A 25,592-nucleotide genomic window follows, 5' to 3' on the forward strand; every position below is an offset into this window, starting at 1 on the left:
TCTCTTATGTCAGTTTCTGGAGTAGTCCTTTTTCTGATCTGGTACTTTATTGTATCTCAAAAGCTGAAATTGACTATTTGCTGCTCCAATTCTTATTTAAACTGCTAAAAGGTTGTACTGGCTTCAGATATGTGCTAAAATGTTTTCAGGCAGATTAAGAAGTATATCATCATGTGTACAATGATGCTATATTTTTTCTATCCTGCTCTATGGAGTAGAGCAGTGATGGCGAACCTTTTAGAGACCAAGTGCCCAAACTGCGACCCAAAACCCACTTATGCATCGTCGGGTGCTGGGTGGGTGTGGACTATTGGCTGGGTGTAGTCAATTTGGGGGGTGTGGCCCATTGGGTGGGCATAGCTGCGGTGGTAATGGCAGACTGGATGGGACTAAAAAGTTCAATCAATCAATTCCAACTTTGCAAGATCTTTTTTTTTCCCGCGAGAAGTTGAAATTGACTGAGTGACTGAATCTTTTTTTTTTTGGCTTAAAGCGAAAAGGTTTTATAAAACCCAGCTGAAGGCCTAAGACTGGGGCAACGGTGTGCATGCCCACAGATAGGGCTCTGAGTGCCGCCTCTGGCACCCGTGCCATAGGTTCGCCACCACTGGATTAGAGAGTTGGTCTCTGACAGAAGGTCACCTGAAGAGACTAGAAGCATTTGAAATGTGGATTTACAGGCAGCTGTTACATATAAGCTGGGTTGGCAAGATCAGAAATGAGGAGGTGATAAGCCGCCTGGGAAAGCCAAGGGAAATCATCAAAACAATTAAAAAACAAAAATTAGAATATTTCGGACATATGATGTGACACCCAGAAAAATATGGCATACTCCATTTAATCCTCCAGGGAAAGATTGAAGGCAAATGAGGTCCAGGCAGAAGAAGAACATCGTGACTTCAAAATCTAAGGGACTGGTTTGGACAAAACTCAGCAGCAGGATCACCAACATGATCGCCAACATCTGATAATGGATATGGCAGAAGAAGAAGAAGAAGAAGAAGAAGAAGAAGAAGAAGAAGAAGAAGAAGAAGAAGAAGAAGAAGAAGAAGAAGAAGAAGAAGAAGAAGAAGAAGAAGAAGAAGAAGAAGAAGAAGAAGAAGAAGAAGAAGAAGAAGAAGAAGAAGAAGAAGAAGAAGAAGAAGAAGAAGAAATACAATACACGTCTCGGCCCAAGTTTAATTGAGTAAAAATAAAAATTTGTTGTCACTAGCTAAAGCTGATACATGTTTGTATATTATGTAATTCTGTAATTCAAGGTCACTTGTAGGATTAAATTTTAGGCTGTACATAGACTGATACAGAACTAGAAAGTTCAGAGGCAGATATTCAAGGACATAGTTTTTGATAAGATAGTTTTATTATAGATACTAATAAATATTACTATCAAGTAAACCAACTCCATGATTCACACCAATAATGTCAGATCTAGTAAGTCAAGATTCAAATCTTATGCCGCTTCTTCCTACTTACATGCTGAGGGCCATGTATTGTATTTATAACAGACCAATTTAGATTTAGGCCCTTAGCTTCTGATCTTGCAATTTCTAATTCTCACATTAAGCATCGTTCATTGTGGCTCAAATTGAAGCTTTCCTTGCATTAATGCTGATATTCATTAAGACTGAAAGGAGACTGAAAATAGTAGAATAGCACCTGGACTGAGCCTTGTGCTATCAATTCCTTAGAAGGTGATGTGATTTAAAATAAAGCCTAGGAAAAGCTGAATCTTTTAACTTATTTTTTAAAATCTACCTTACTGCTTACTTTATCATATTCTAATTTAGTAGAAAATATTTTGAATAAAAAGGATAGAAGAGAAATAATGGAGTAAAAGCGAGATAGGAAGTAAATGAAGAACAGAAAAACAGTTAAGTTCTATCAAATTTTTTTTTTAAATAAAATCCAATAATTGATAAGAAGTATTAGACCTGGAATTCTTTCTTATTGTTTAACAACAATAGTTGTTACATATTTAGTGTATAAAGTTCCGTTTCCAGAAAGGCAAGCTAAACTATTTAAAATGAATGGTTAAATTATAAATAATATTCCCTCTGTGCTTTATACATTATGAATAATTTACCATTTAATTATTGACCAAAGAAAAATAACAGAGGAATAAAAAAAAAACAAAGAAGCAAATCTAAATAGGGATGCAGCATATGGTTATTTCAGTTACATTCTTGGCATAGTTACAGACTTAATTATCCAAGAGCATGAATCCAAGAGAGGTGCAAAAATTTCACCAAACTAGTAGAAGAATATGGAGTTACATCCATTCAGTCATAAGCTGAGAACAAATAGCTTTGACTACAACGATTATCTAAAAACAGATGCTTAAACAAATGTTAAGTGTAGAGGCAACGTTAAAACTATACTACGTAGGCTGTTTTTCCTCAGTAGTTTGTGGTCCATGTTATGTGGTGGAATGGTGCCGGTTTCTGAGACGAGCTAATTCCTGATTGGCCTTTATAGTCTGATTAATAAGATATTCACTCTCTTGTCCCACTTCCGCCAGTCTGAGGTCAAATTCCACTACTGTCTTGTTATCTGACATGCCTTCCAACAATTGCTTCCCTCCATCCTGAAATCAATAAAGAGACTTAGGATGAAGACCAAATAGGCTTTCACAACCTAAATATTACTTTAAAATGTACAAAAGTAGCCTGAAGAACATTTTTCTTGAAATTCCTTTCGAGCTATTGTAAAATGTGCACATATTTCCCCCCAATCCATAACTCATTTTCACCAAATACCTCTAAGACGTTTTTATAACTGAACACTTTTCCTGGTATGTCATGCTGAAAAAAAATGGGCTGGCTTCATTCTAGCTCATTTCCAGTATTTCTCTGAACTTTCAGGGCACTTAAATTCTTTCCCAAAACCTAGACTGAAATTATACCCTTCCTCTGGGATGATTGGGCTTTCAACTTTGTTGTGTGGAGAATCAGAGCAGCCTAGAATATTTCTCAGGGCAGACTCAGCTGCAATGAATACCAGTAGTTTTTAAGCTTAAAAAGAACAGAGTAAAGGATAGTTTGGATATTTTTTATTCTGAGTTACTGTGATCCCAAATCTGTCCATGATGCTGCACTTTTGCTAACCTTCTGCAATTTAAAGATAACTGCTCACATAATGGATTATGGATTATGCTCTCAGTTGTGAAGATGCAATGACAGTGAGATATGCCTATTGCTTCATTATGTTGTCAGGAGATAATAAAGGATTTACTTAGAAAATACTAGGTGGATGTGGTAGGCAATCCTTCAAAGCGTTGACATGCAAGAAGAAAGAGTAAAAAAATCCATTAACTCCTTTAATGCTGATGCACCTATGCAGTCTATTAAGAACAATATTGGCATAATGAGAATTATCAAATGACACCATGACACATGTGCTACTAGATAGATTTTAAAGGCAGTGACAAAGTAGTCAGGAATAATATTGAAACTGAGGAATGAAATCAAGCTGGTGATCCTTTGACATGAGCTAACGTGTCTTCATTAATTCCCTGTTCTGAATTCTATACTTTTTAAAATAAAGAAATTAATCACAAAGTTAGATTAATGATTACATATAATAGTCATCTGGAAATTGAGAATACCTCTCTTTTGTATTTGTATTTGTATTTTTACATTAAATCTTTTCAGCTATCAAAAGATATATTGTCATTTCTTGAAAACTTATTTAATTGCATAGCCATAAAGAAGGTTTCTTATTGATATTTTAGTTGTATTCTGAAATTATATTAATGTTATAATGAATGTGAGCATTACGTATTTGGTAATATAAGCTATTTGGATGCTGATAGTCTAAATACTGGTTTGACTGCCAAAATAGGGAAGAGACATCTACTGAGAATCAAGCAATGTCTGAAATCCAAGGCAAGCAACAAAATGCTTCTATTGAAAAGCCAAGCTTGGCAAATGCCCGTAACTTAATGTTACAATTATTAACATTATGGAAATAAGGAAGTTACATCTTTTAATCTAAGTAAAATGGTGTCTAATGCTGAATTGCAAGCTATGTATTTACAGAAGTAAACCAGACTGATTTGTTCACTAAGTTGATTCCTGCAACAAAGATAACTTCTGCAGTACTATAAGTTTAGCCAATAAGCCTGAAACTACCCAGGTCAACACTTTTTTCTTATCATTTCTGGTTCTCAGAGATTCCTTGGGAAAGTCCCCACAGTTTTCTTGGCAAGGTTTTTCAGAAGTGGTTTGCCATTGCCTCCTTTCTAGGACCGAGAGAAAGTGACCAGCCCAAAGTCACCCCATTGGCATTGTGCCCAGGTTGGGAGTAGAATCAGGTCACCTGGTTTTGAGCCTAATGCCTTCACTATTACACCAAACTTGCTGTCTCGTTCAACATTTAATCTGCCACAGAATGATAAAAAAAATGAGATATTTGACTACATCTGAAGTGAAAAAATATATTGTATTATAGGATTTCAATCTGCAGATACAATTGCAAATTGAACTTTCTAAAAACAAAAGCCAACACTAGATCAAAAAGACTCCTCCTCATTGTGTTACAGTTTACCCAGTTCTTAAATGAGAGCATTGATGCTGGTTCACCCAGCTTCTCCTCACATTGCTGGTTGACCAGTTATCTGCTCTGCTTCCTACACAAGTGTTATAGGAAGTGGCATCCAGCACAGAGGCATTTTCTGCTTTGCTACCTATTTTGGACTTGAGGCACCTTAGCAAATAACTGCCTAATGTAGAAAAGGATGTTTTAGAGATTCTTGCCAAGAAGTACTCAAGGACTCCAGAAAAAAAAAAAAAAAAGTATGTTTCTTTCTTCTTTATCAGCATAAACTTCATCAGTATTCTTATTTGTCAGGGTTTTCAACTGCAATTTTTTTTAAAAAAATAGCCAAAAATTGAGAAGGTAAAATTTTATCAGTTGGACTTGCTTTCTGCAAGAAGAAAAGTCAACTGCTTTCTGCTAAGAACTTGTCTCTGTGATGCCTTTTATATCTAGGAATTCTCCTGAATGTGTAGACCAGACCAATTTTCTTCCCAACCAATGTCCCAGCTTTATCCTTCATATCTAATTTCCTGACAAGATTGTACGACAATACTTCCAAAAATCTAAGCACTGTGTAAGAAACATATACTCCCATTTCAGAAAGGTTACCTACTAGTCCAATGTGGTTGCAGGAGAGGTTGATATGAGACAAAGTAGTGTTCTGAGCCAAGACTTGAGAGAAAAGAGTGGCTGTTGGTTCTGACAATTCATTGCCACCCAAGTGGAGAGTGGTCAGTGTGCTGTTAAGCAGCAGAGCATGGCAAATGGCTTGGCCTCCCTCATCCTCAATGCAGTTGAGGCGGCAATTGAGTGACATCAAAATAGAATTCTTGGACAGTGCATGAGCTATAGCTTGGGCTCCTTGTGCCCGAATCCTGTTATCACAGATGTTAAGGGTTACCATCTTACTGCGATTAATTAGCTTGCCAATAGCTCGTGCTCCTCTGTCTGCAATCAAATTGTGGGATAAGTTTAATTCTACCAGTGAAGGGTGGTCTAATAGGTGTTGGATCAGTATCCTGGCTTTGTCATCATCCACTTTGCTCCGGGTCAGCTTGAACACCTACACAAACACAATAAGGTCACATGCATTTATAAAGATGTTAACGTATTTCCAATAAGACACTTTTTTCACTCTAGATGCCTAAAACAAGGTGGGCAGGGTGCTTGGTGGCTAAGGGCAAAACGTAAGATTTTTGGAACAGTTGAGGACCAGGCCAAGTACAGGGGTGAACAGGGGTGAATTGGGAGGAGAAGAGAATGGATTCCTCCCCCCCCCCTGTGATATGCTTATTTATAAAGTGGCAAAACTGGTGAGAAACCATGGAATATTAAAGAATTATGGTTCAAGGGGTGGCTCTGGGCCGCAAAATGTGGATTTGAATCATATAGAGTTTTGAGTCTGATGGAGTCTATCCTGCCCTAGAAAATTATTTGTTTCTATTTCATTCCCTTAGCTACATTTTATGGGAGGAGGCAAATCACATTATCAGTTGTGCAGCAGCATCAGAACAGTAGGGTTTATATTGGCATTTAAATAACCAATAAAACAGTAAATGTGGTTGTGCCTTAGATCAGTGGTGGCGAACCTATGGCATGGGTGCCAGAGGCGGCACTCAGAGACCTCTCTGTGGGCATGCGCATCGTCACCCCAGTCCTAGGCCCTCAGCTGGGTTTTATAAAAGCTTTTCGCTTTAGGCCTCCGCTGCCGTGTGCAAAAAAAGGGAAAGTCCTCGACTTATGACCGGTTTAGTCCTCGACTTATGACCGGTTGGGGGTCGCGGCATTAAAAAGGTTGAGAACCACTGCCTTAGAAGAAGCCTTTAAGATCAGTGTTTGAATTTATCATTTCCTTATGGTTTTAATTTTTTATTCAAAAGTTGTATTGGTCCATAAACTGGATTGAAGTGGCATGCTAATGGAAGAGAAGTTTTAAACTTTCTTTTCTGCAATTTAATCTAGATTTTATTTGGAATATTTATGATAACACAAGTAAAGTAAACAGTAGAAGTTGCCCTGTGCCAGCCCTGAGCAACCCTGAGGCAATTTTAGGAATCCTAAGTTTTCATCTTAGGATTTTATTCTGCTAGTTGTTGCCGACTATAGGGGGCGGTGCTCATCTCTGTTTCAAGGACCATAGAGTCAGCACTGTCCGAAGATGTTTCTGTAGTCACATGACCAGCATGACATCACAGAGCGCTGTTATCGTCTCACCGAAGTGGTACATATTTATGTACTTGCATTTGCATGCTTTTGAATTGCTAGGTTGGCAGGAGCTGGGGCTAGGTCTGGAACACACCCCATTGCACGATGCTCAGGTCTCAAACCTGGGCTGTAGGCTTTCCAACCGACAAGCCCAGCATCTTAACCACTGAGCCATTGCACTGTCCTAGGCTTTTATTTTATCTGACTTTTATTTGGAAATAAATACCATTGGCAACTGTATGATGTAAAAGCCATGAATTCATCATAGCAGAATCAAAAGGTCCAGATCCTTCTCTCATGATCCTTAACAGATTGGGACGCATGTAAAGAAATTTAAAGCTGACCTTGAGAAAGATATAAAAGATCTGTTAACAGGTGAAGGAAGGAAGGAGCTATTAGGGAGAGACTTGGATATCCAGAGATTAAAACAAGCATAAAAAATAAAATAAACTTGTCTTGAATTTGTTTAATGTAAGAAAGACTGAAGATAAATTTAGGAGAGGCTTTCAAGATCAATGTCAACCCTTTGAGGTAAAATGCTCAAGAAATAGACACTGCAGATATTCTAAGAATACTGCTATATTGTTGCAGGGCAGACTTTCTTAACATTTTTACCCTGGAGGAATCTTCAAAATAATTGTCCATCTTGGGAAGCCAATGCATAAAAATCAAACACAAAATATGTATATATGAGAACTTCACAAAACAAATTACGTCTAATCTATACAATCCACATTTTGCAACATTTAAAACTGCGAAAGAACAGGCTGGCACCTAAATCACAATGTATAAATATTCCCACCAGTATGAATGCTAGCATTGCACAGCACGTGAAGATCAATATATATATATATATATATATATTTAAATCACAATTTCTTGTGGAACCCCAGCAACCTCTTGCAGAACTATGGAAGCCCTATTGAGAAAGCCTGAGAAAGGTGTATAACAGCAGGCTTTTGAAAAACTAACTTTTTCTCTGCTCCCCTCCCCCCCATACTAAACAGAATGAAGTGAGATTATTCTGAGTTTCTCTCTCATGCTTGCTTCAGTCTCTGGACTGTATAATTGCTCCTCCAACAGCCTCTTTAATGGCCTGTTTCCTCCTTCCCCCTTTTAATGGTTTTTTCATAAGTTTCCCAACTTCAGCACTAAATTCCTTTATACCATGGAAGAACTGTGTCACACCATGATTCGGGCTAGTTTACAATTTTGAGGACTTCTCATTTGATATTTAAGATTACAGAAGACTATAATACTGTATTTAAAAAATTACTTTTAAAGTTGGGCATTTCTTAATAGCACTGGCCAGTGAGCAACAATCCCGATAAGTGAATTCAAAAAGATTCCATTCAAAATTCATGCCACAGTCTTTAACACCATATGAAAGATGAAGCTCCTCAAGATGAGGGAGTGCAGGAACAAGCAGGCTCAAATCAAAATGGTCCATAGAAGGTTCATCTAGTCCAGCATCACTTTCAGTATCAGAGACATCTTCATCTTCCTTCTTTTGATCCAGCTTCACTGGTGGAAGGAACTGGTCAATCTCTAGTTTTTTCACATATTCCTTGCAGAGTGGAATGAGATCCAGAACTTCGTTGGGACTAGTAGTATCTGGAATGTAAAACTTTAAAATGTTTTCCAAATGACGTTCAAAAAACATCCGTTTCCAACTGTTTCCATAGGCAGATACATCACAAACTGTCCATCTTCCAGTACAGCACCGTTTCCAGTAGCCTTCATCACTGATCAAATTTGCAGTCACAGTAAGGGGTAGGCTTGTGGAAATCTTTTCTAGCACTTTCTTTTGGTGATCACGAAGTAGCCTTTCCAAGATAGGATTCTCTGGTTGGAAAGAAATTGGGATTACAAGGGATTATAGAGAGCTATTCACCAATTTATCTATATGTCACTTAGAGTAGGCATATATGCTGTTTTAATATGTCTTCCATTAAAAAAAAATCTTCCCAGTTTGGTGAGTATGATGAGAACATTATTAAGAATATTTAGTTGTCTTCACAAAACGGCCATTCTCAGGCAAAGGGAATAATTTACTGTAAATCAATTTCAGGCTACCTTTAGAATTCATATACTGTGCTACAGTAGAGATGGCAATTATTCAAATTAGGCAAAATTATGAATTAAATGATTTGACCAGCAATGTTAGCAGAAATCTAGTCTGTGGTACAACTGTTTTAACAGATTTTAAAAAGTCATCCCATTTAATTTCCTTTTTCCTCAGGTGACCCTCACTAACAGATATTTCCAAACTGTATTAAATGATATTTCTTCAGCAAGGTGACCCTCACTAACAGATATTTCCAAACTGTATTAAATGATATTTCTTCAGCAAGCAAGTTTATATAGGAAAGCTGTGTGACTTACTTTCAAAATTGTTGATTATGTGCTGGATGCAGAGCTCTGTGAGCTGTGGAACTATGGCTAGATTCCATTCAGGATCTTCAGCAATAAGTCGTCGCATTCGTCGGGGATTAGCGGCAGGATTTCTTACTGTTACATGACTTGGAGGAGGAACTGCACTGACCTCTGTAGGTACATTTTCCTGCATCCTGCTGTGCTGCTGTAATGTTTCTCTGTCCCCTAATTAGAATGGAAGAAAGTTTGGTGCAAACTGAATAGTCACTAAAGTTCTACAGCTACCACTCATTGAAGAAATATTTACAAAAAGAACCAAAAATCAAAATTTTATCTAGTACTAATAAAATATTTGGTGCAGATCACAAAAAAAGGAAGTTGGGGAAATCTTTTATAGCTGCATTTATTTAAACCTTTAGTATGGTACAGGCAATAATTAGCTCCATCGATGCAGGCATTGATACTGCAAACCTCTGTGTGTGTGTGTGTGTGTGTATGAAACATTTAGGGGTTCTAATCCACTTTTTTTAAAAAAATGAGTCCAATTCCATTTCACCAATAATAATAGAACAGATAAGCACCCCAGACTCAACAATTGTCAATAAGAAAGACAAAAAAAGTCTTAATAGTGGATGTGATAATACCTGGAAATAACATAATAGAAGAGAAAGAACCAGAGAAAATCACAAAATACAAAAACCTGCAAATAGAAATAGAACAACTGTGCTAAAAGAAAGCAAAGATAGTAGCAATCGTAATAGACACCTTAAATGCAATTCCAAAACATCTGGAGCACCATCACCTTCGACATTGACAAAATCACCACCACTCATTGCAAAAAGCAGTTTTACTTGCAGGCAGCTCCTGAAACAATACCTTTAATATCATCAAAGAATAACATCTGGAAAGTCCTTGGGAAGTACTTGATAGGCAGATAAAAATGCCAAATCCAGTCTAAATATCTGATTGACTATGTGATGAACCATAACAATAAAACCATCCTGCTTGGAACTGCTTATATTCTTAGATGCTACCTTAATAATTCTTAGGTCCTTAGTTATAACTTAAATTATTAAATTTCCATCAGTCTCAGATCTTGAATCCAACTGCATAGTACCCAATCATAATGTATTACAATTGTATGCCACCCAACTCACAACTTTGGTGTCAATACCGGTATTCAAGTTGGTTTTAGAAAATGCTGAGGAACAATACAGTCTTTGTTTTATAATCATTTGTTTAGTGACTGACGTTACGAAGGTGCTGAGAAAAGGGACCTCACACTTAGGAAGTTCCCCCGGGTCACATGATTATGATTGGAGGGTTATTGCTTTTTTATTACTGTTGTTTTGATTTTTGTAAGCTGCCCAGAGTCACTGAGAATGAGTGGGTGGCCATATATATTTCTTAAATAAATAAATTCATGCACTTGGCAAACATTGTGCATTTATGATGGTTGTATTCTGTGGTCACATGCTTGCCATTTGCAATCTTCCCAACAGATTTCTGACAGGAAAGTCAATGGGAAATGGCAGACTAGATCCAGGCTAGCCTAAGAGTAAGACAAGGCTATATACACTCTCCTTAGACCAGTGGTTCTCAACCTGTGGGTCGGGACCCCATTTGGGGTCGAACGACCATTTCACGGGAATCGCCAAACAAGGCTGTCTGCCATTTTTTCCCCTTTTCTTTGGCCACGCCCCTGGCACCCGGTGATGTATAAGTGGTTCGGGGTCACCACAACATGGGGAACTGTATTATGGTGTCGCGGCATTAGAAAGGTTGAGAACCACTGCCTTAGACTTTGACTTCTCCTATTTATTCTACTTATGTGCTGAATTCTATATATATATAGAAGGAAGCTGGAGTGGAAAAAGAGAAATGTGGTATTAAAATTGGAGGAAGAAACATCAATAACCTGTACATGTGGAGGACACTTCTCTGATATCTGAAAATGCAAATGATACGGAAGATAAGGATATAGTAAAAATTGTCCAGACAAAACTGAACAGAATGCTTCTATTAATGTAGCCCCAGGTTTTACTGTCATTTTTAGCTGCTGCATGACTGTACTTGTTTGATGTCCAGCTGTTAGTTCACTAGCAGCTCTAAATTCTTTTCTCTCATGTATTGTTTTTTTCCTAACCATTTTGAATAATTGGTTGTGTTAGCCAATCCCCTTTGGTTGTGTTAGCCAATCCCTTTTATTTCATTCTTTAGGTCAGCGGTCCCCAACCCCCGGGCCGTGGACCAGTACCGGGCCACGGCATGCCAGCAACTGGTCCGCACAAACAAGCAAAGCCCCATCTGTGGGACACAGGCAGCACACAAAACCACACACTCTCCGATCCGTGGAAAAACTTTTCTCCATGAAACCAGTCCCTGGTGCCCAAAAGATTGGGGACCTCTGCTTTAGGTCACTTGTAAAGATAGCAAATAACAAAACCAAATATAGAGCTTTGGGAGATTCCACTCTATACTTTTCTCTAGATCAGTGCAGAACCAATTATTAACATCCTTTAGTGCAGTCGTTCAACTAGCTGCAAACCTATTAAAATGCAGTACTTTCTACATCATATTTATTCATCCTGTCCACAAGAATATCATGAGAGATTTTGACAAATATTTCACTAAGATCAATTTTTACTATAACCTTATTATTCCCTTGATATATTCAACTAGTTACTGTCATAAAAAGACTTCTTTTTGACATACTTATGCTGACCCTGGTAATGTCAGAGATTCTTTTCTAACTAGTCACAAACATTTCACCCAACCATCTGTTCTAACACTTATTCAGGAGATAGTAAACTAACTGCTCTGTAATTTTCTGTCACCCCTTCCCTTTCTTTCACATTATGACTATATTTGCTCCTTTCCAGTCACTCTACCCCCTCTCCAGGATTTTCAAAGAATACAATCACCATTTCTGAAACCAGTTCTCCAGCCTGTTCCCTATCTGAAGCAAATGAGCCAGAATTTTCCTGAATTCTGATTGCCTGAACACGGCCCCTCTCATGCACCCAAAGAGATATGTTCAGTTTCCCTATCCGTATAGCTACACTCCACACCTCAAGCATGATTGGCTGTTGTATTTCCATGTTTAATCTGAAGAAGGAGAACCAATAGTTAAAGCACAAAGCTAGAAATGGGGATACCATGACGGATATAAATAAAGCCCACTAGGTGACCTTGAGCCAGTCACTTTTTCTCAGCCCTAGGAAGAGGGCAATTCACGTGATTTTGGTTCTATGTCGCTGTTTATAAAACCAAGGACTGTATTAGCTTTTTTGGCTGCTGCCACACACTGCTGGCTCATGTTTAAGTGATCGTCCACTAGGACTCCAAGGTCCCTCTCACAGTTACTGTTTTTGAGCCAGGTTTCACCTAATTTATACTTGTACCTTTGGTTTTTCCTGGCTAGATGAAATCTTGCCTTGAGCTAGTACTGGCAGTCACTAAGAGTCAACACTAACTAGAAGGCACCAAAGAAATAAACGAAAACAAAAATAAATCTGAAGAATGGAAATCTAAAAAATGCTACCCATTCCCCCCTGCAAGAAATAACAATAAATGATTTCTGCTTCACTACTGATAACTTCCTTGATCACATTTCTAGCATACAGTAGGTGCTGTAGCAAAGTAATGATATACAATGGTAATTGAGGGCATCTGGGAGGACATGTCACAAAAATCATGATGGTAGTCATGACATCACAATTTAAACTCTGACCCACATGCTTAGAATATCAATATATAGTATACAAACAGTAATGGTTTCAATACCATTGCTGCAATTGCCATATTGACTTTTTGAAAACCTCTAACCCCTACAATCTAACTCCTCAAGTAGACATTTTTATTGCTTCCACTTATATGGCCACTATGATCAACACTACATTAATGACATTTTGTTGCACTAATTTCATTGATATGGATGGACACATAAGTCCAGAAGAGCTACTACTTATCATGTAAAGATTTGAGAAGCAAAATCCCTGCAAATTACTAGATAAGATAGAAAAAACCCACTATCTGCTAGCAGTTTATGAAAGGTAAGCATATAGAAATTATTTAAATTAAAATTAAATCATTCAATTATTTATAAATTAAAACACCATGAACAATGCAACAACATAAGTTTATGATGGAAAGGTTCCATATAGTATAGTATACAGAATTATTTTATAAGAAAACATTGATGCACTTCTCCATCAGTCAGTTTTTCATGATATATATATAATGTATGAAAATAGCCTTCAATGACTTTTCTGTAGAGTTTATAGAGCAAGAACCTTGCCTTAATAATTAACAAATGGAACTATCATAGAAATGCTTCATTATTTCTTTAAAAGCTAGTTGTAGTTAATGGCTATGGTGCAGTCCTGAATCCTTTAAGTTGAAAAACATTTCCATGCATACTATAAATCAGTCAGAATAGAGCTGAAAGGGATTTTGGAGATCTTCTAGAGTCTAGACCAAGCTCAAGCAGGCCTATACCACTGGATAAGTGGCTGTCCAGTCTTTTCTTAAAAACCTCCATTGCTGAAGCACCTACAACCTCTGAAGGCAAGCTGTTCCACTGGTTAATTGTTCTCACCGTTAGGAAGTTTCTCTTAATTCCAGGTTGCTTCTCTCCTTGATTACTTTCTATTCACTGTTTCTTGCCTTGCCTTCTGGTGCTTTGGAAAATAAGTTGACCCCTTCTTCTTTGTGGCAGCCTTTCAAATACTTGAATGCTGCTATCATGTCACCCCTAGTCCTTCTTTTCTTTAGACTGGTCTTATCCAATTCCTGTAACCATTCTTTATATGCTTTTGTCTCTAGGCCTTTCATCATCTTAGTTGCTCTTCTTTGCACTTTTTTTTTTAAAAGTCTCAACATCTTTTTTGTAATGTGGTGACCAAAACTGGATGCAGTATTCCAGGTGTGGTCTTACTAAGGATTTATAAAACGATTCTAATAATTCACATGATTCTGATTCTATGCTTCTGTTTATACAACCAAGGATGATATTAGCTTTCTTGGCTGCTGCTGCACACTGCTGGCTCATGTTTAAGTGATTGTCCACTAGGACTCCAAGGTCCCTTTCACAGTTACTGTTTTTGAGCTCACTTTCATATAATCTGTACTTATACCTTTGGTTTTTCCAATCTAGGTGTAAAACCTTGCTTTTCTCCACATTAAATTTCATGTTGTTGGATAGGGCCCATTGCTCAAGTCTGTCAAGATCTTTTTGGATCCTGAGCTTGTCTTCTGGTGTATTGGCTATTCCTGCCAGCTTACTGTCATCTGCAAATGTGATGAGTTACCCTTCTATTCCCTCATCTATGTCACTTATGAAAATATTGAAAAGTACTGGGCCTAAGACAGAACTTGTGGTACCCCACTGCTTACTTCCCTCCATGTAGATGTACTACCACTAAGGAATACTCACTGAGTATGGTTTGTCAGCCAGTTACAAATCCATCTGGTGGCGATGCTGTCTATTCCACATTTTTCTAGTTCACGAAGTAGATTGTGGTCTACTTCATTGAATACTTTGCTGAAGTCTAACTACACTGTGTCCACAGCATTTCACTGGTCTACTAATTTAGTCACTCTGTCAAACAATGAAATAAGATTGGCTTGGCATAATCTGTTTTTAACAAACCCCTGCTGACTACTAATTATAGCTTTGTTTCTAAATGTTCACAGATCTATTTTTTGATTATCTTTTCCCAGTATTTTCTCAGGTATTGATGTTAGGCTGATCGATCTGTAGTTTCCTGCGGCTGTTTTTTTTCCCCCTTTTTTTGAAGATGGGAACTATATCAGCTCTTTTCCAATCCTCTGGCAGTTTCCCGGTGTTCTAGGATTTTTTAAAAATATGGTACAATGGTTCTGAGATAACATCTGCCAGCTCCTTCAGAACTCTGGGATGTAATCCATCATACTAATTAATGTGTCATTTTAAATTTCTGATTCAATGATTTCCTCTGAATTTTAAAGTAACCTCCAGTCTTGCAGTGGGAGCTACACACACACACACACACACACTCATATATATCACTGTACACAATTTGCAACATATGCTGTAATTATAAACTCTATTCATTCTGCAATTTTATAACCTCTTTCTCCTTCCCAACACATATTGACAGCCTTTGAAAATAGAAGTAATTCTTGCAAAATTCCAGCAGAACCTTATCAGTGGAAAACAAATGTCTCTAGTATTTCACCTAATAACTTGCTGTTGTCATGGACGGGTTACAAATGAATTTAAATATAATTACAATTGTGGAGTCCTTTGTGTTCTCTGAGCTTGGTTGTTTGCTTGCAGGCATTTCATTATTGTTGAGATACAAAGCTATTTCAATAACAGTTGTCGAGCTTCCGGTACGAGGCGACGGTGATGGCGGCTATCTTTTAGCCGTCCAGCTGGGGAAGTGTCGGAGCCGCGGAGCACAGCGCGCATCAGCTGGCCCGCGGCTCGGAAGGGACAGAGAACGCAGGAATAGAGGTAGAACCCCTAAACCCCCTCTGGATTTATTTCTAGAGGGGGTGAAAGGAGTGTTCCCTCGGAGCTCCTGCTGATCTCCGCCTCCCAGCTGTTTTTGCTTCCTAGGAAGCAAAAGAAACCGCCGCTTCTATCTCCGTGTTTATAGTATTTTGGTGAGTAATTTTTAAACGGACGGAGCAGTTTAAAGGATTTTTGTTATATACTTTAGGTGTTTATTTTTTTTATTATTTGATTTTTACTATTTTTCCTCCTTTTCTTTGTTATATTAGTGAAAGGATTTAAGATGGCGTTTTGAAAGTGTCGGAGTTTTCTTTTCCTTTCCCTTTTGTTTTACTTTCCCTTTCTAAGGACTGGCTTTTGCTTTTGCTTTTGGTTTAGAATTTTTTCTTTTGAATTGTTTGCTCTTTTATCTTTTATTCTTTGGATTTTCTCTGGATTTTCAAGGACTATAGTTTGTCTCTTTTTAAATTCTTTTTCTTTTTCTTTCCTCCTCCCTTCTTGTGTGGAGGGGAAAGGGAAGTGAGAACTGCGCTTTTTAAAATGGCTTCAAAGAGACAGCAGCCTGCTTCAATACCTAAGGTTGTTTCTTCTCCTATAACTTCCACTGCACAATTACAACAACAATCTAAACATGTACCACCGGCTCAGCCACCACCCTCCCCCCCTCTGCCTGGACTTTCAGCACAAGAGGTCAGAGGCATAATGGGAGAGATTGTAGTTCAAATGAGAGAGGAAATGAAGCAATTTGCCTCACAGATTAAATCAGAAATTAAATCTGATCTTAAAGAAGAGATAACGGGGATAAAGACTAAATTGCAAGAAAATAATAATGATTTACGACAAGATATACTTGCAGCAGTTTCAGGCTTGGCTACTGTGGTGGTTAAGCTCGATGCAAGGCTTGAGGAAGTGGAAAACAAAGTTGATTCCTTTGATGATAAAATTCAAGATGTGGAAAGGAAGGTGGAGTCCTCACAAGAAGATATTTTGATGTTTCAGTACAGACAGATGGAGTATGCCCTGAGGATTAGAGGCCTCAAGGAAGATATGAATCAAGATTTGGTGGAGGTGGTCCTTACTGATCTGGCAGTGGCCTTGGATATGGATAAAGGAGAATTACATAGAGAAGTGGAAAAAATTTATAGACTTAACTCCTGGATTGCTAAGCAGAAGAATTTGCCTAGAGATGTGGTGATTTATTTTACAAAGAAGTCCCTGCGGAATGAGATTATACAAGCCTTTTACAATAAAAGATTTCAGATTGCTGCCCAAGATGTTATCATTCTAAAGGAAATCCCATCCAAAATTTTAAGAAGCAGGAAAGACTTCGTTTTTTTAACCAATGAGCTCAAAGCTAGATTGATGCCATTTAGATGGGAAATTCCGATGGGTATTGTTTTGAGCCATGCGGGGACACGCTACAGATTGAATACAGTTGACAAAGCTAGAGAGTTTTATACTTCGGTCCTGGGTGCAGGCTCAACTCCATCTGGTCAGAAATCTCCGAGTGGCAAGGAAGTCGAGCAGCAATCTGAGGCATTAGGTTTGGTTTCCGCTGGGATGATACAAGCTGAAAGGCAACGCCAGATGGAGGTTAAAGAGCAGAGGATGACTCGTGCAGCTTATAAGCGTAAAGAGAAGGAGCAACGTAAAAAAGAGCCTAAAGAGAATTCTTCTGGAAGTGCATCACCGCCGGTGGGAGGAGCAAGACCCAAGAGTTATGCAACACATGCAGCTCTTTCAGATCTTGATGGTGTCTTCTCCAGGCTGCGTGCCAAGGGAGATGGCAAAGTTTTTGACCTGGAATGTTAATGGATTGAATTCTCCTCAGAAACGGAAAAAAATCTTTTATTATTTGAAGCAACATACCAATGATGTTATTTGCTTACAGGAAACTCATATTTTACTTAAAGATCAGAAATATTTAGTCAATGCTCGTTTGGGATCTCATTTTATATCTTCTGCTCCTGGGAAGAAAGGGGGAGTTGTTATATATGTTAAACAAAACCTACCAGCTTGTCTGGTAGAATCAGATCCCCAGGGGAGATATGTGATGATTGAACTTGGTATATATGGTAAGAAAGTACTTATAGTGGGACTTTATGCTCCAAATCAACAACAGGAACAATTTTATAAGCAGTTACATCAAAAAATAACATTGCTTGACTATAGATCAGTGGTATTAATGGGTGATTGGAATGGTGTCTTAGATATACAAAGGGACAAGAAAGGTTCCTCTCCTTTTCTTAAACAAGCAAGGTTACCTAAAGCTTTTTTTGATATGAAGGAAGACTGGGAATTAAGGGATTATTGGCGGGAATGTAATCAAGAGGAGAGAGATTTCACTTTTTTTTCTGATAGACACCAATCTTTTTCAAGAATTGACTTTTTTTTGATTACTACGGATTTGTATAATAAAGTAAAGAATGTAAAGATTTTTCCTAGATCACTGACGGATCATAGCCCAGTTTGGATGGAGCTGACTCAAGAGAAAGAGGAAAGGAGATCCTGGAGAGTTAATGAAAATTTGTTCAGACAAGAGAAGAATGTTCAAAAGTTAAAGGAGTGTTTAAAGGACTATTTTGCTTTGAACATGTATAAGGGGACTTCAATGTCAATGGTATGGGATGCAGGTAAAGCATTTATGCGTGGTGTTTTGATAAAAATGAATAATTGTCATAAGCGGAAGCAGATTCAGAAACGTAGAGAACTTGAAGATGAAATTAAATCAAAAGAAAGGGCCTTGATTCTAAATCCTTCTGATGAAAGTATTAAAGAATCTGTAAAGTTACTAAGGTCACAATTTAATATGTTGATAGCAGATCAAGCGGCAACCAATTTATTGTTTATGAAACAAAATACATTTTGTAATGCTAATAAGCCTGGGAGATGGTTGGCTTATCAATTAAGAAAGAAACAGAGACAGAGAATAATAGAGAAAATAAATTACAAGGGTAAATTAGTTTCTCAGAAGGAATTGATTAAAAAATCTTTTTTGGATTATTATCAAAAGTTATACAAATCTACTAATGTGCAACTGCTAGATATAAATAAATATCTAGCTGAGGCAAGTTTTCCTAAACTGACTGAGGATCAGAAACATGAAATTAATGGCTTAATTACTAAGGAGGAAATTGCCTCAGCAATTCAACAATTGAAACTAGGGAAAGCACCGGGTACGGATGGGTTAACAGCTGTTTATTATAAAGCTTTAATGGAGGAGATGATCCAACCATTAAATGATCTTTTTAATGGTATCTTACAGGGTTTAGAGATTCCTCCTTCATGGCGTAGTGCTTTTATATCATTGATTCCAAAGGAGGATCAAGATCTTACTTTACCAAAAAATTATAGGCCTATATCTCTTTTAAATGTGGATTATAAGATATTTGTAAAAATCTTGGTAAATAGGCTTATGAGGGTGGCGCATCATCTTGTGCATAAAGATCAATCAGGGTTTATAACAGGAAGGTATATGAAAAATAATGTTAGACAAATTATTAATCTATTAGAATATTTAGACAAGAACAACCAAGTTCCTGCAGGGCTCATATTTTTAGATGCTGAAAAAGCATTTGATCAATTGAATTGGCATTTTATGCTAAGAGTAATGGAAGAAATGAATTTTGGCGAAAAGATATTACAAGCTCTTACGGTAATATATCAAAAACAAATGGCACAACTTATTGTTAATGGAGGTTTGTCGGAGGTTTTTACAATAGAGAAAGGTACTAGACAGGGGTGTCCTTTATCGCCATTGTTGTTTGTTTTAACACTGGAAATATTATTGATCAAAATTCGAGAGTCTCAGGAAATTAAAGGAATAGAAGTTAACAAAAAAGAATATAAGTTGAGAGCTTTTGCGGATGACTTGGTTGTTACTTTGTCGCAACCTGATTATTCTGCAGTAAACTTATTACAGTTGATTCATCATTATGGTTTGGTTTCGGGTTTCAAGATTAATGTAAATAAGACTAAAATCTTACCTAAAAATATGTCTAGTCAGGAGAAGCAGATTTTGGCTAACTTGACGGGTTTTGAGATTGTTAATAAGGTAAAATATTTGGGGGTGATGTTGTCTGTTTCTAATGTAAAATTATTTAAAAATAACTATGAAAGGTTGTGGGTCAGGGTACAGAAGGACTTGAAGAATTGGGAGAAGTTGCAATTATCCCTCATGGGAAGAATTGCAGTGATAAAAATGAATATTCTACCCAAGTTTCTTTTTTTGTTTCAAATGTTACCGATTTTGAAAAATGAGATTAATTTAAGTGAGTGGCAGAAGGGTCTTAATAAATTTATTTGGGCAGGGAAAAAGCCAAGGGTTAAGTTTAAAATTATGCAAGACTTCCGTGAGAGGGGTGGACTTAAGGTACCAAATTTGAAATTATATTACGATGCGGTGGTCTTAACACTAATCAGTGATTGGGTAAATTTGACAAATCCTGAGATACTTCATTTAGAGGGATGGGATTTACTTTATGGGTGGCATGCCTATTTAATATTTAATAAAAAAATGGACTGGGTTTTTAAATCTCATATTTTAAGAATTTCTTTACTTAGGATTTGGAGAAAATATTATAAAAGTGATTTTAAAGTTCCATTGTGGGCTATACCTTGGCATGTGATAGAAGGAATAAAAAGAGGAGTAAAAATGGACATGGTGTCTTATAGTCAGTTACTTAGATGGGATGGGCAAAACTGGCAGTTAAGATTACGGGAAGATTTAGCGCAAGAAAATATTATTTATTCTTGGTTTCAATATAGGCAACTAGTAGATAAATGGAAGGTGGATTGTAAATTGGGTTTTCTTAGAGAAGATGGAAATCTTATTAAGCAAGTCAAGGATCAAAGACAAACCCATATCAAGAGAATTTATGGGGTATTAGTTGAAATGGACTCAGAAACGGAATTAATTAAAGATTGTATGATTAGATGGGCGCAGAATTTTGGTGTCCCAGTCTCATTGGACATTTGGGAAACCATTTGGGTGAGAAATGTCAAATTTACACAAGCACAGAACCTTAGGGAGAATTTTTATAAAATGTTTTATAGATGGCACCTTGATCCACAAAAAATGTCTCTTATGTACCCTGACGTGCAACCCAAATGTTGGAGATGTGGTTATAAGGATGCTTCCTATTATCATATTTGGTGGTCATGCAGAGAGATAAAAGCATTTTGGATCAAAATATGGTGGAATATCCAGAGAATTTTTAGAAGGAGGGTAAAATTTACTCCGCAATTATTTTTGTTAGGCATTGTTACAGATTGTGATACAAAGGAGGTTGTATTGATGTTAAATTTGATTACAGCCGCTAGGCTGTTAGTAGGACAATATTGGAAGAAGGAATCTTTGCCTACATTGCAGGAATGGTTTCTTAAAGTAGCTTATCTGGCGGAAATGGCAAAGATTTCGGCTTTCTTAAAGCAACAAACGCAAGAGAAGTTCCTTGCTGTTTGGGACAAATGGATAAAATTTATACAATTTAGATTGGGTATACAAAAATATCACATAGCTTTTTTATAAGTTTTATTTTTATATATATATAGAGATATTTTTTATATATATATATAAATATAAATTTTTTAATTTAATTTTTTATTTTTATTTCTTAATTTTTAATTAAGCCTATATTCTGCTCTGGGAAGCTCAGGGGGGGGAAGGGAGGGTTTTTGTGAGGGGTGGGGGATGGGTTTTTTTTATATATATATATATATATATATGTAATGTTTAGTTTCTTTTTTGTATATGTTGCCTTTTGTTTTGTATTGTTTTTCTCTTTTTGTAAAATTTATAAAACTTTCAATTAAAAAAAAAAAATAACAGTTGTCTATAATGCTGCATGTACCCTTGTCCAATATTGTCAAAGACCTTCTACACACAGTATTGCTGGGTTCTAAGTTCCAGAAATCTGTGGGATCAGGCGTGGGGGGCAGAGATTAACTGTGAGAACGGAATCAATAATAAAAAATTCAATATGCAATCCAAATAGTATAATATCCAGCTATTTGAGGCAATCTGGTGTAGTGGTTAAAGGTGCTGGATTAGGAACAGGGATACCAGAGTTTTATTCTTCCTATAACACAAAGGCCATTGGATGACTTGAAAATAATCTCTTTCTCTCGTCCCTAAGAAGATATTGGTGAACCATTTTGAAAATATTGCCAAGAAAACCTGTCTATGTAAAATCCAGGAGTCAGGCTAACTCAAAGGACTATTAGAACAACAAAGATATACAGTAGTAGTGTGCTAGAATGCTGATTTGCTTGGAATCAATTAAAAAAACAAATAACTATCAATAAATCAATTTTAAAATTAGATTAAAGCCCCACACAGAAAATACTGTAAATTCACTTGCTTCAATGGTCTGAAACAATTTGATCTGTAGGTATCTTAATTTTCTGAATAATCAGTCAAAAGAGAGTAAGGCATGTATATTTCGTGAAATAAACACAAATTTTGCTGCTTTCTCTTTGTGACACCCTCCAGTCTGGCAATCTGAGACAGGCATTGAAGAACTTCCTTGTACTTAATTAATTATACCTTCCAATCTTGGGATTTTCTGCTCCACAACATAAATTTGAATAGCCGAGAGTCAGTTGTCATAAAAATATAACAGGCTTCAGCAAGAGAGCATCTTGTCCTTGTCAGGAAGATGACATGGTAAAGGCAAGTATGGACTTTTTCTTACACTACTGCCAAATTGAGTTTGTGTCAGAGTTTGAAAGATAGGAAAGCAGGATATTTGAACTGCTACTGTGTAGAGCAGGCATGTCAAACACAAGGCCCGGGGGCTGGTTTCATGTGGCCCACGAAGCCATCTGGGAAACAGTGAGAGAACAGCCCCCGCTGCCTTGGCCTTGGCCCAGGCCGGCCAGGAGGGAGCCAATGTACAATTTTGTGGTGGCCATCTATGCTGAAACGCATTCAGTCTTAGCTCCATAAGCCACCCCCCCGCATGGCCTGAGAGGAACAGTGAGGCTCCTCCAGTGGACCATGCCTGGGCACTTGCCCCGGTGCCACCCCCTTCTGCCAGAGACCCTCAGATCTATCCCACTCCTGCCCAGGCCCCCACAGGCACCCTTGATACGAACGATGTAGAGCTGGCCATGCCCACCCAGTAGGCCACACCCACTCCATCCACACCCACCCAGTAGGCCGCATCCACCCTGGCCACACCCACCCAGCCCCCTGAGGGCAACCGCAATGCTGATGCGGCCCTCAATGAAATTGAGTTTAACATCCCTGGTGTAGAGCGTACACAAGGGGCATACAGTTCTGACAAAAAAGCAGAATTTCTAAAGGAGCTTACTAGAATATCCTATTAAACAAATATTGTGCATTCATTTTCACAATTTATGGGCTTTCTGTGGCTACATTAAAATTTAAAACTAAAAGAAAATATAGCCGAGTGTCACTAAAAATGTTCAGAGAACCAATGATTTGAGTAGACGGTAAAATGATAGAGCTATTGGAATTTAGGGTCACAGAGTTCTAAAATGTATTTTTGTTTTTAGAAATCACATATGTCTCATTCTATCCTGAGAAAATATTCGGTGTGATCATAAATGTAACAGAACAAAGTTGCTGTTGCTTCATAGCAAAGTGCTTGAATCAATTCTATGATCAAATGTTGGAGGAACTGAAATGTGCCAGTTTTGTGGTGAATCATTTTATGACACTGAACTAATTCACAGTAATTCAGTATGTGGCAATTATATATTCTCACTGGAGTTCTATTTTTTTGTTTCCGTATTGTTTAAATAGGGAAGTAAATACTTTTGCACTTTTCTTTGACTCAAATTCATCTACATTCATAAATAGACAGAAAGTAATGTACTGACTTCCACATCATACATAGACTATGACCCTGCCAAAGTGTAGAAAAAGTAATAACAGTAATAACCCTGTTGTTCCAGTCTTTAGATTCAGATATGGAAATGCAGAAAAATTATTCTCATATCTTCAAAGGGTAATAGAGTTGACCAGCTTACTAATCAGCTAAACCCCCTCCACATTATATTACTATTTAATAAATGGCCTAGCATAAGTACACTCAGGGTCTCAAGATGATTATGCTGAGATAAATACATTCATAGGCTATTTATTTAATAATTATACTAGCAAAAAAACTTTGAACTTCTACATGTCAAGACAATTTTCCGAAGAATTTAATCCAGTAGCTTTAGAGGAGAGAATTTCTGAAAAGAAGCCAGAAATCCACTAGAATTAATCCACAACATATTTTGAAAAATTTCATTTATCTTATGAAATAACATCAAAGTCATAGTTTTCATAAGTGTAATGAAAGATAATAAATTTTATTTTTAAGCAATAAATTCCTGCACTGGACAGGATGTTGGACTAGATCAATGTTTTTAAATCTTGACAACTTTAAGATGTGTGGATTTCAACTTCCAGAATTCTGCTGGCTGGGGAATTCTGGGAATTGAAGTCCACAGAACATATAGTTGCCAAGTTTGAAAAACAGTGGACTAGATGAATTCCAAGGCCCCTTGCACTCAATAACTGCACGTTGTATTTCTTAAAATTATTCATGCTACACATCACTATTTAGAAGCTGCCCTACAAAATAAATATAAGTCACATTTGACATAAAAGTGGTAAGTTTATGTTTTATGACAGCTAATGGGTCAACATCATTCAATTAAGCTAAGGAGGGGTAGAATAAGAAGGAAAGAGTAAGGATCTAGTAGGGACTTTCAGGTGTTTCAACCACAATTCCAGCACTAAATTCATATACCAAGAAAGCATCAAACTAAAAGTAATTCTGAAGTAGAATATTAGCTGGCACTTTCAGTTTGCTATTCATATATATAAAATCATCCCTCCATATTAAGAACTCAATCTGTAATAATTGTGAGTACAAACTATTTCAGAAGTTGAGGATTGTTATCCAAACTTCTGGTGATAATGTTGCTATGAGACACTGCACCACAAAGTAGCCAGCCATATGTTAGCTTAATATGTTGCTTGAAGTGTGTGGTTAGTTAATGGGGGAAGTAAGAATTCCTAGCGTGATGTTAATTCAATAAATTCAGGGGTGGGTATCCCTATACCATTGGGTGCAAAGTTTTGATCTTGTGAGTGTGGATAAAGGAATTGTCTGTGACATCTACTTGCTTATGATCTATTTGTAAAAAGAACAGCCAAAATTCTTAATAATAAAAACGAAAAAGCGTTTCCAATTTCTTCTGGCTGCCTCTAGCGTCCTATTCAGTTATATGCCTCTATTTCCCTTTCATGGGTGGTGACTTAAATTTCAAAGATTTCTTACAACCGAACACTCGTCAAGGGCCCCCAAATCGCAAAGCTCCTTCTCTCCGAGCAGTTCCGATCCAGATGCCTCCGGCTGTACCAGCTCACTGGACTGCAGGGCCGCCGAGTCGGTTGCTAGGATAACAGGAAGCGTTGCCACGGGATCAAACGAACAGTCCGGAGGGACGGGATTTGATCTCGGGTTCCTCTCGGCTGATAGGAGCCTCCTTTTCCCAGAAGAAAAGGGGCGGGACTTACGAAGTCATTGCCCACAATCGAACCAACGTTCTGAGGGTCGAATATGGGGATCTCTGTCTTATTTGTGGCTCGTTTGATTCTTCCTTAAATTTACTAGAGAGTTGACGATCTCTTCCAGTGAGATTGTCAGAATAACGTACCCGTCTCCCAGCTTTTTTTTTTTTTACTCCGTATCCTTCAAGCTAACATTTACATGCATTTTACAATGCATTTTATAGCCAGTGTCATGGCACTTTCCCGTCCAATAATCCACCTTATAAACTAGATACACTTTTACATTTTTTTCCTATCGGAGTGGGAAGGGCAAGATAGATCCAAGATTGGCATGGCTGTTCTTTTTTTTTGGGGGGGGGGGGAAATGTGCTTAAATGTTGTGTCACATGAGTGACTGACCCACTGGTAAGTTGTCACATTCTAGATTTCACCATGCTT

General features: G+C 37.4%; 1 protein-coding gene across 3 annotated transcripts; it reads right to left on the reverse strand.

Annotated features, from left to right (window-relative positions):
- Positions 1-1,341: 1,341 nt before the first annotated feature.
- Positions 1,342-25,077, reverse strand: TCTE1 (t-complex-associated-testis-expressed 1). Of its 3 annotated transcripts, none has more exons than XM_039347039.1 (5): positions 24,922-25,073; positions 9,127-9,342; positions 8,018-8,586; positions 5,150-5,599; positions 1,342-2,584 (listed from the first exon to the last, which is right to left on the reverse strand). In XM_039347039.1, exons 2-5 carry the CDS (start codon positions 9,308-9,310, stop codon positions 2,417-2,419), a joined length of 1,371 nt encoding a protein of 456 aa, XP_039202973.1. In that variant the 5' UTR covers positions 9,311-9,342; positions 24,922-25,073; the 3' UTR covers positions 1,342-2,416. The 3 variants fall into 3 exon arrangements, with proteins under 3 accessions (XP_039202973.1, XP_039202974.1, XP_039202972.1); XM_039347040.1 differs by having other exon boundaries at positions 2,405-2,584; positions 5,146-5,599; XM_039347038.1 differs by lacking the exon at positions 1,342-2,584 and having other exon boundaries at positions 3,747-5,599; positions 24,922-25,077.
- Positions 25,078-25,592: the final 515 nt, after the last annotated feature.

The sequence above is a fragment of the Crotalus tigris genome, unplaced genomic scaffold, assembly GCF_016545835.1.
Source record: "Crotalus tigris isolate CLP2741 ecotype Arizona unplaced genomic scaffold, ASM1654583v1 scf7180000018048.2368360, whole genome shotgun sequence".
Taxonomy (NCBI): domain Eukaryota; kingdom Metazoa; phylum Chordata; class Lepidosauria; order Squamata; family Viperidae; genus Crotalus; species Crotalus tigris.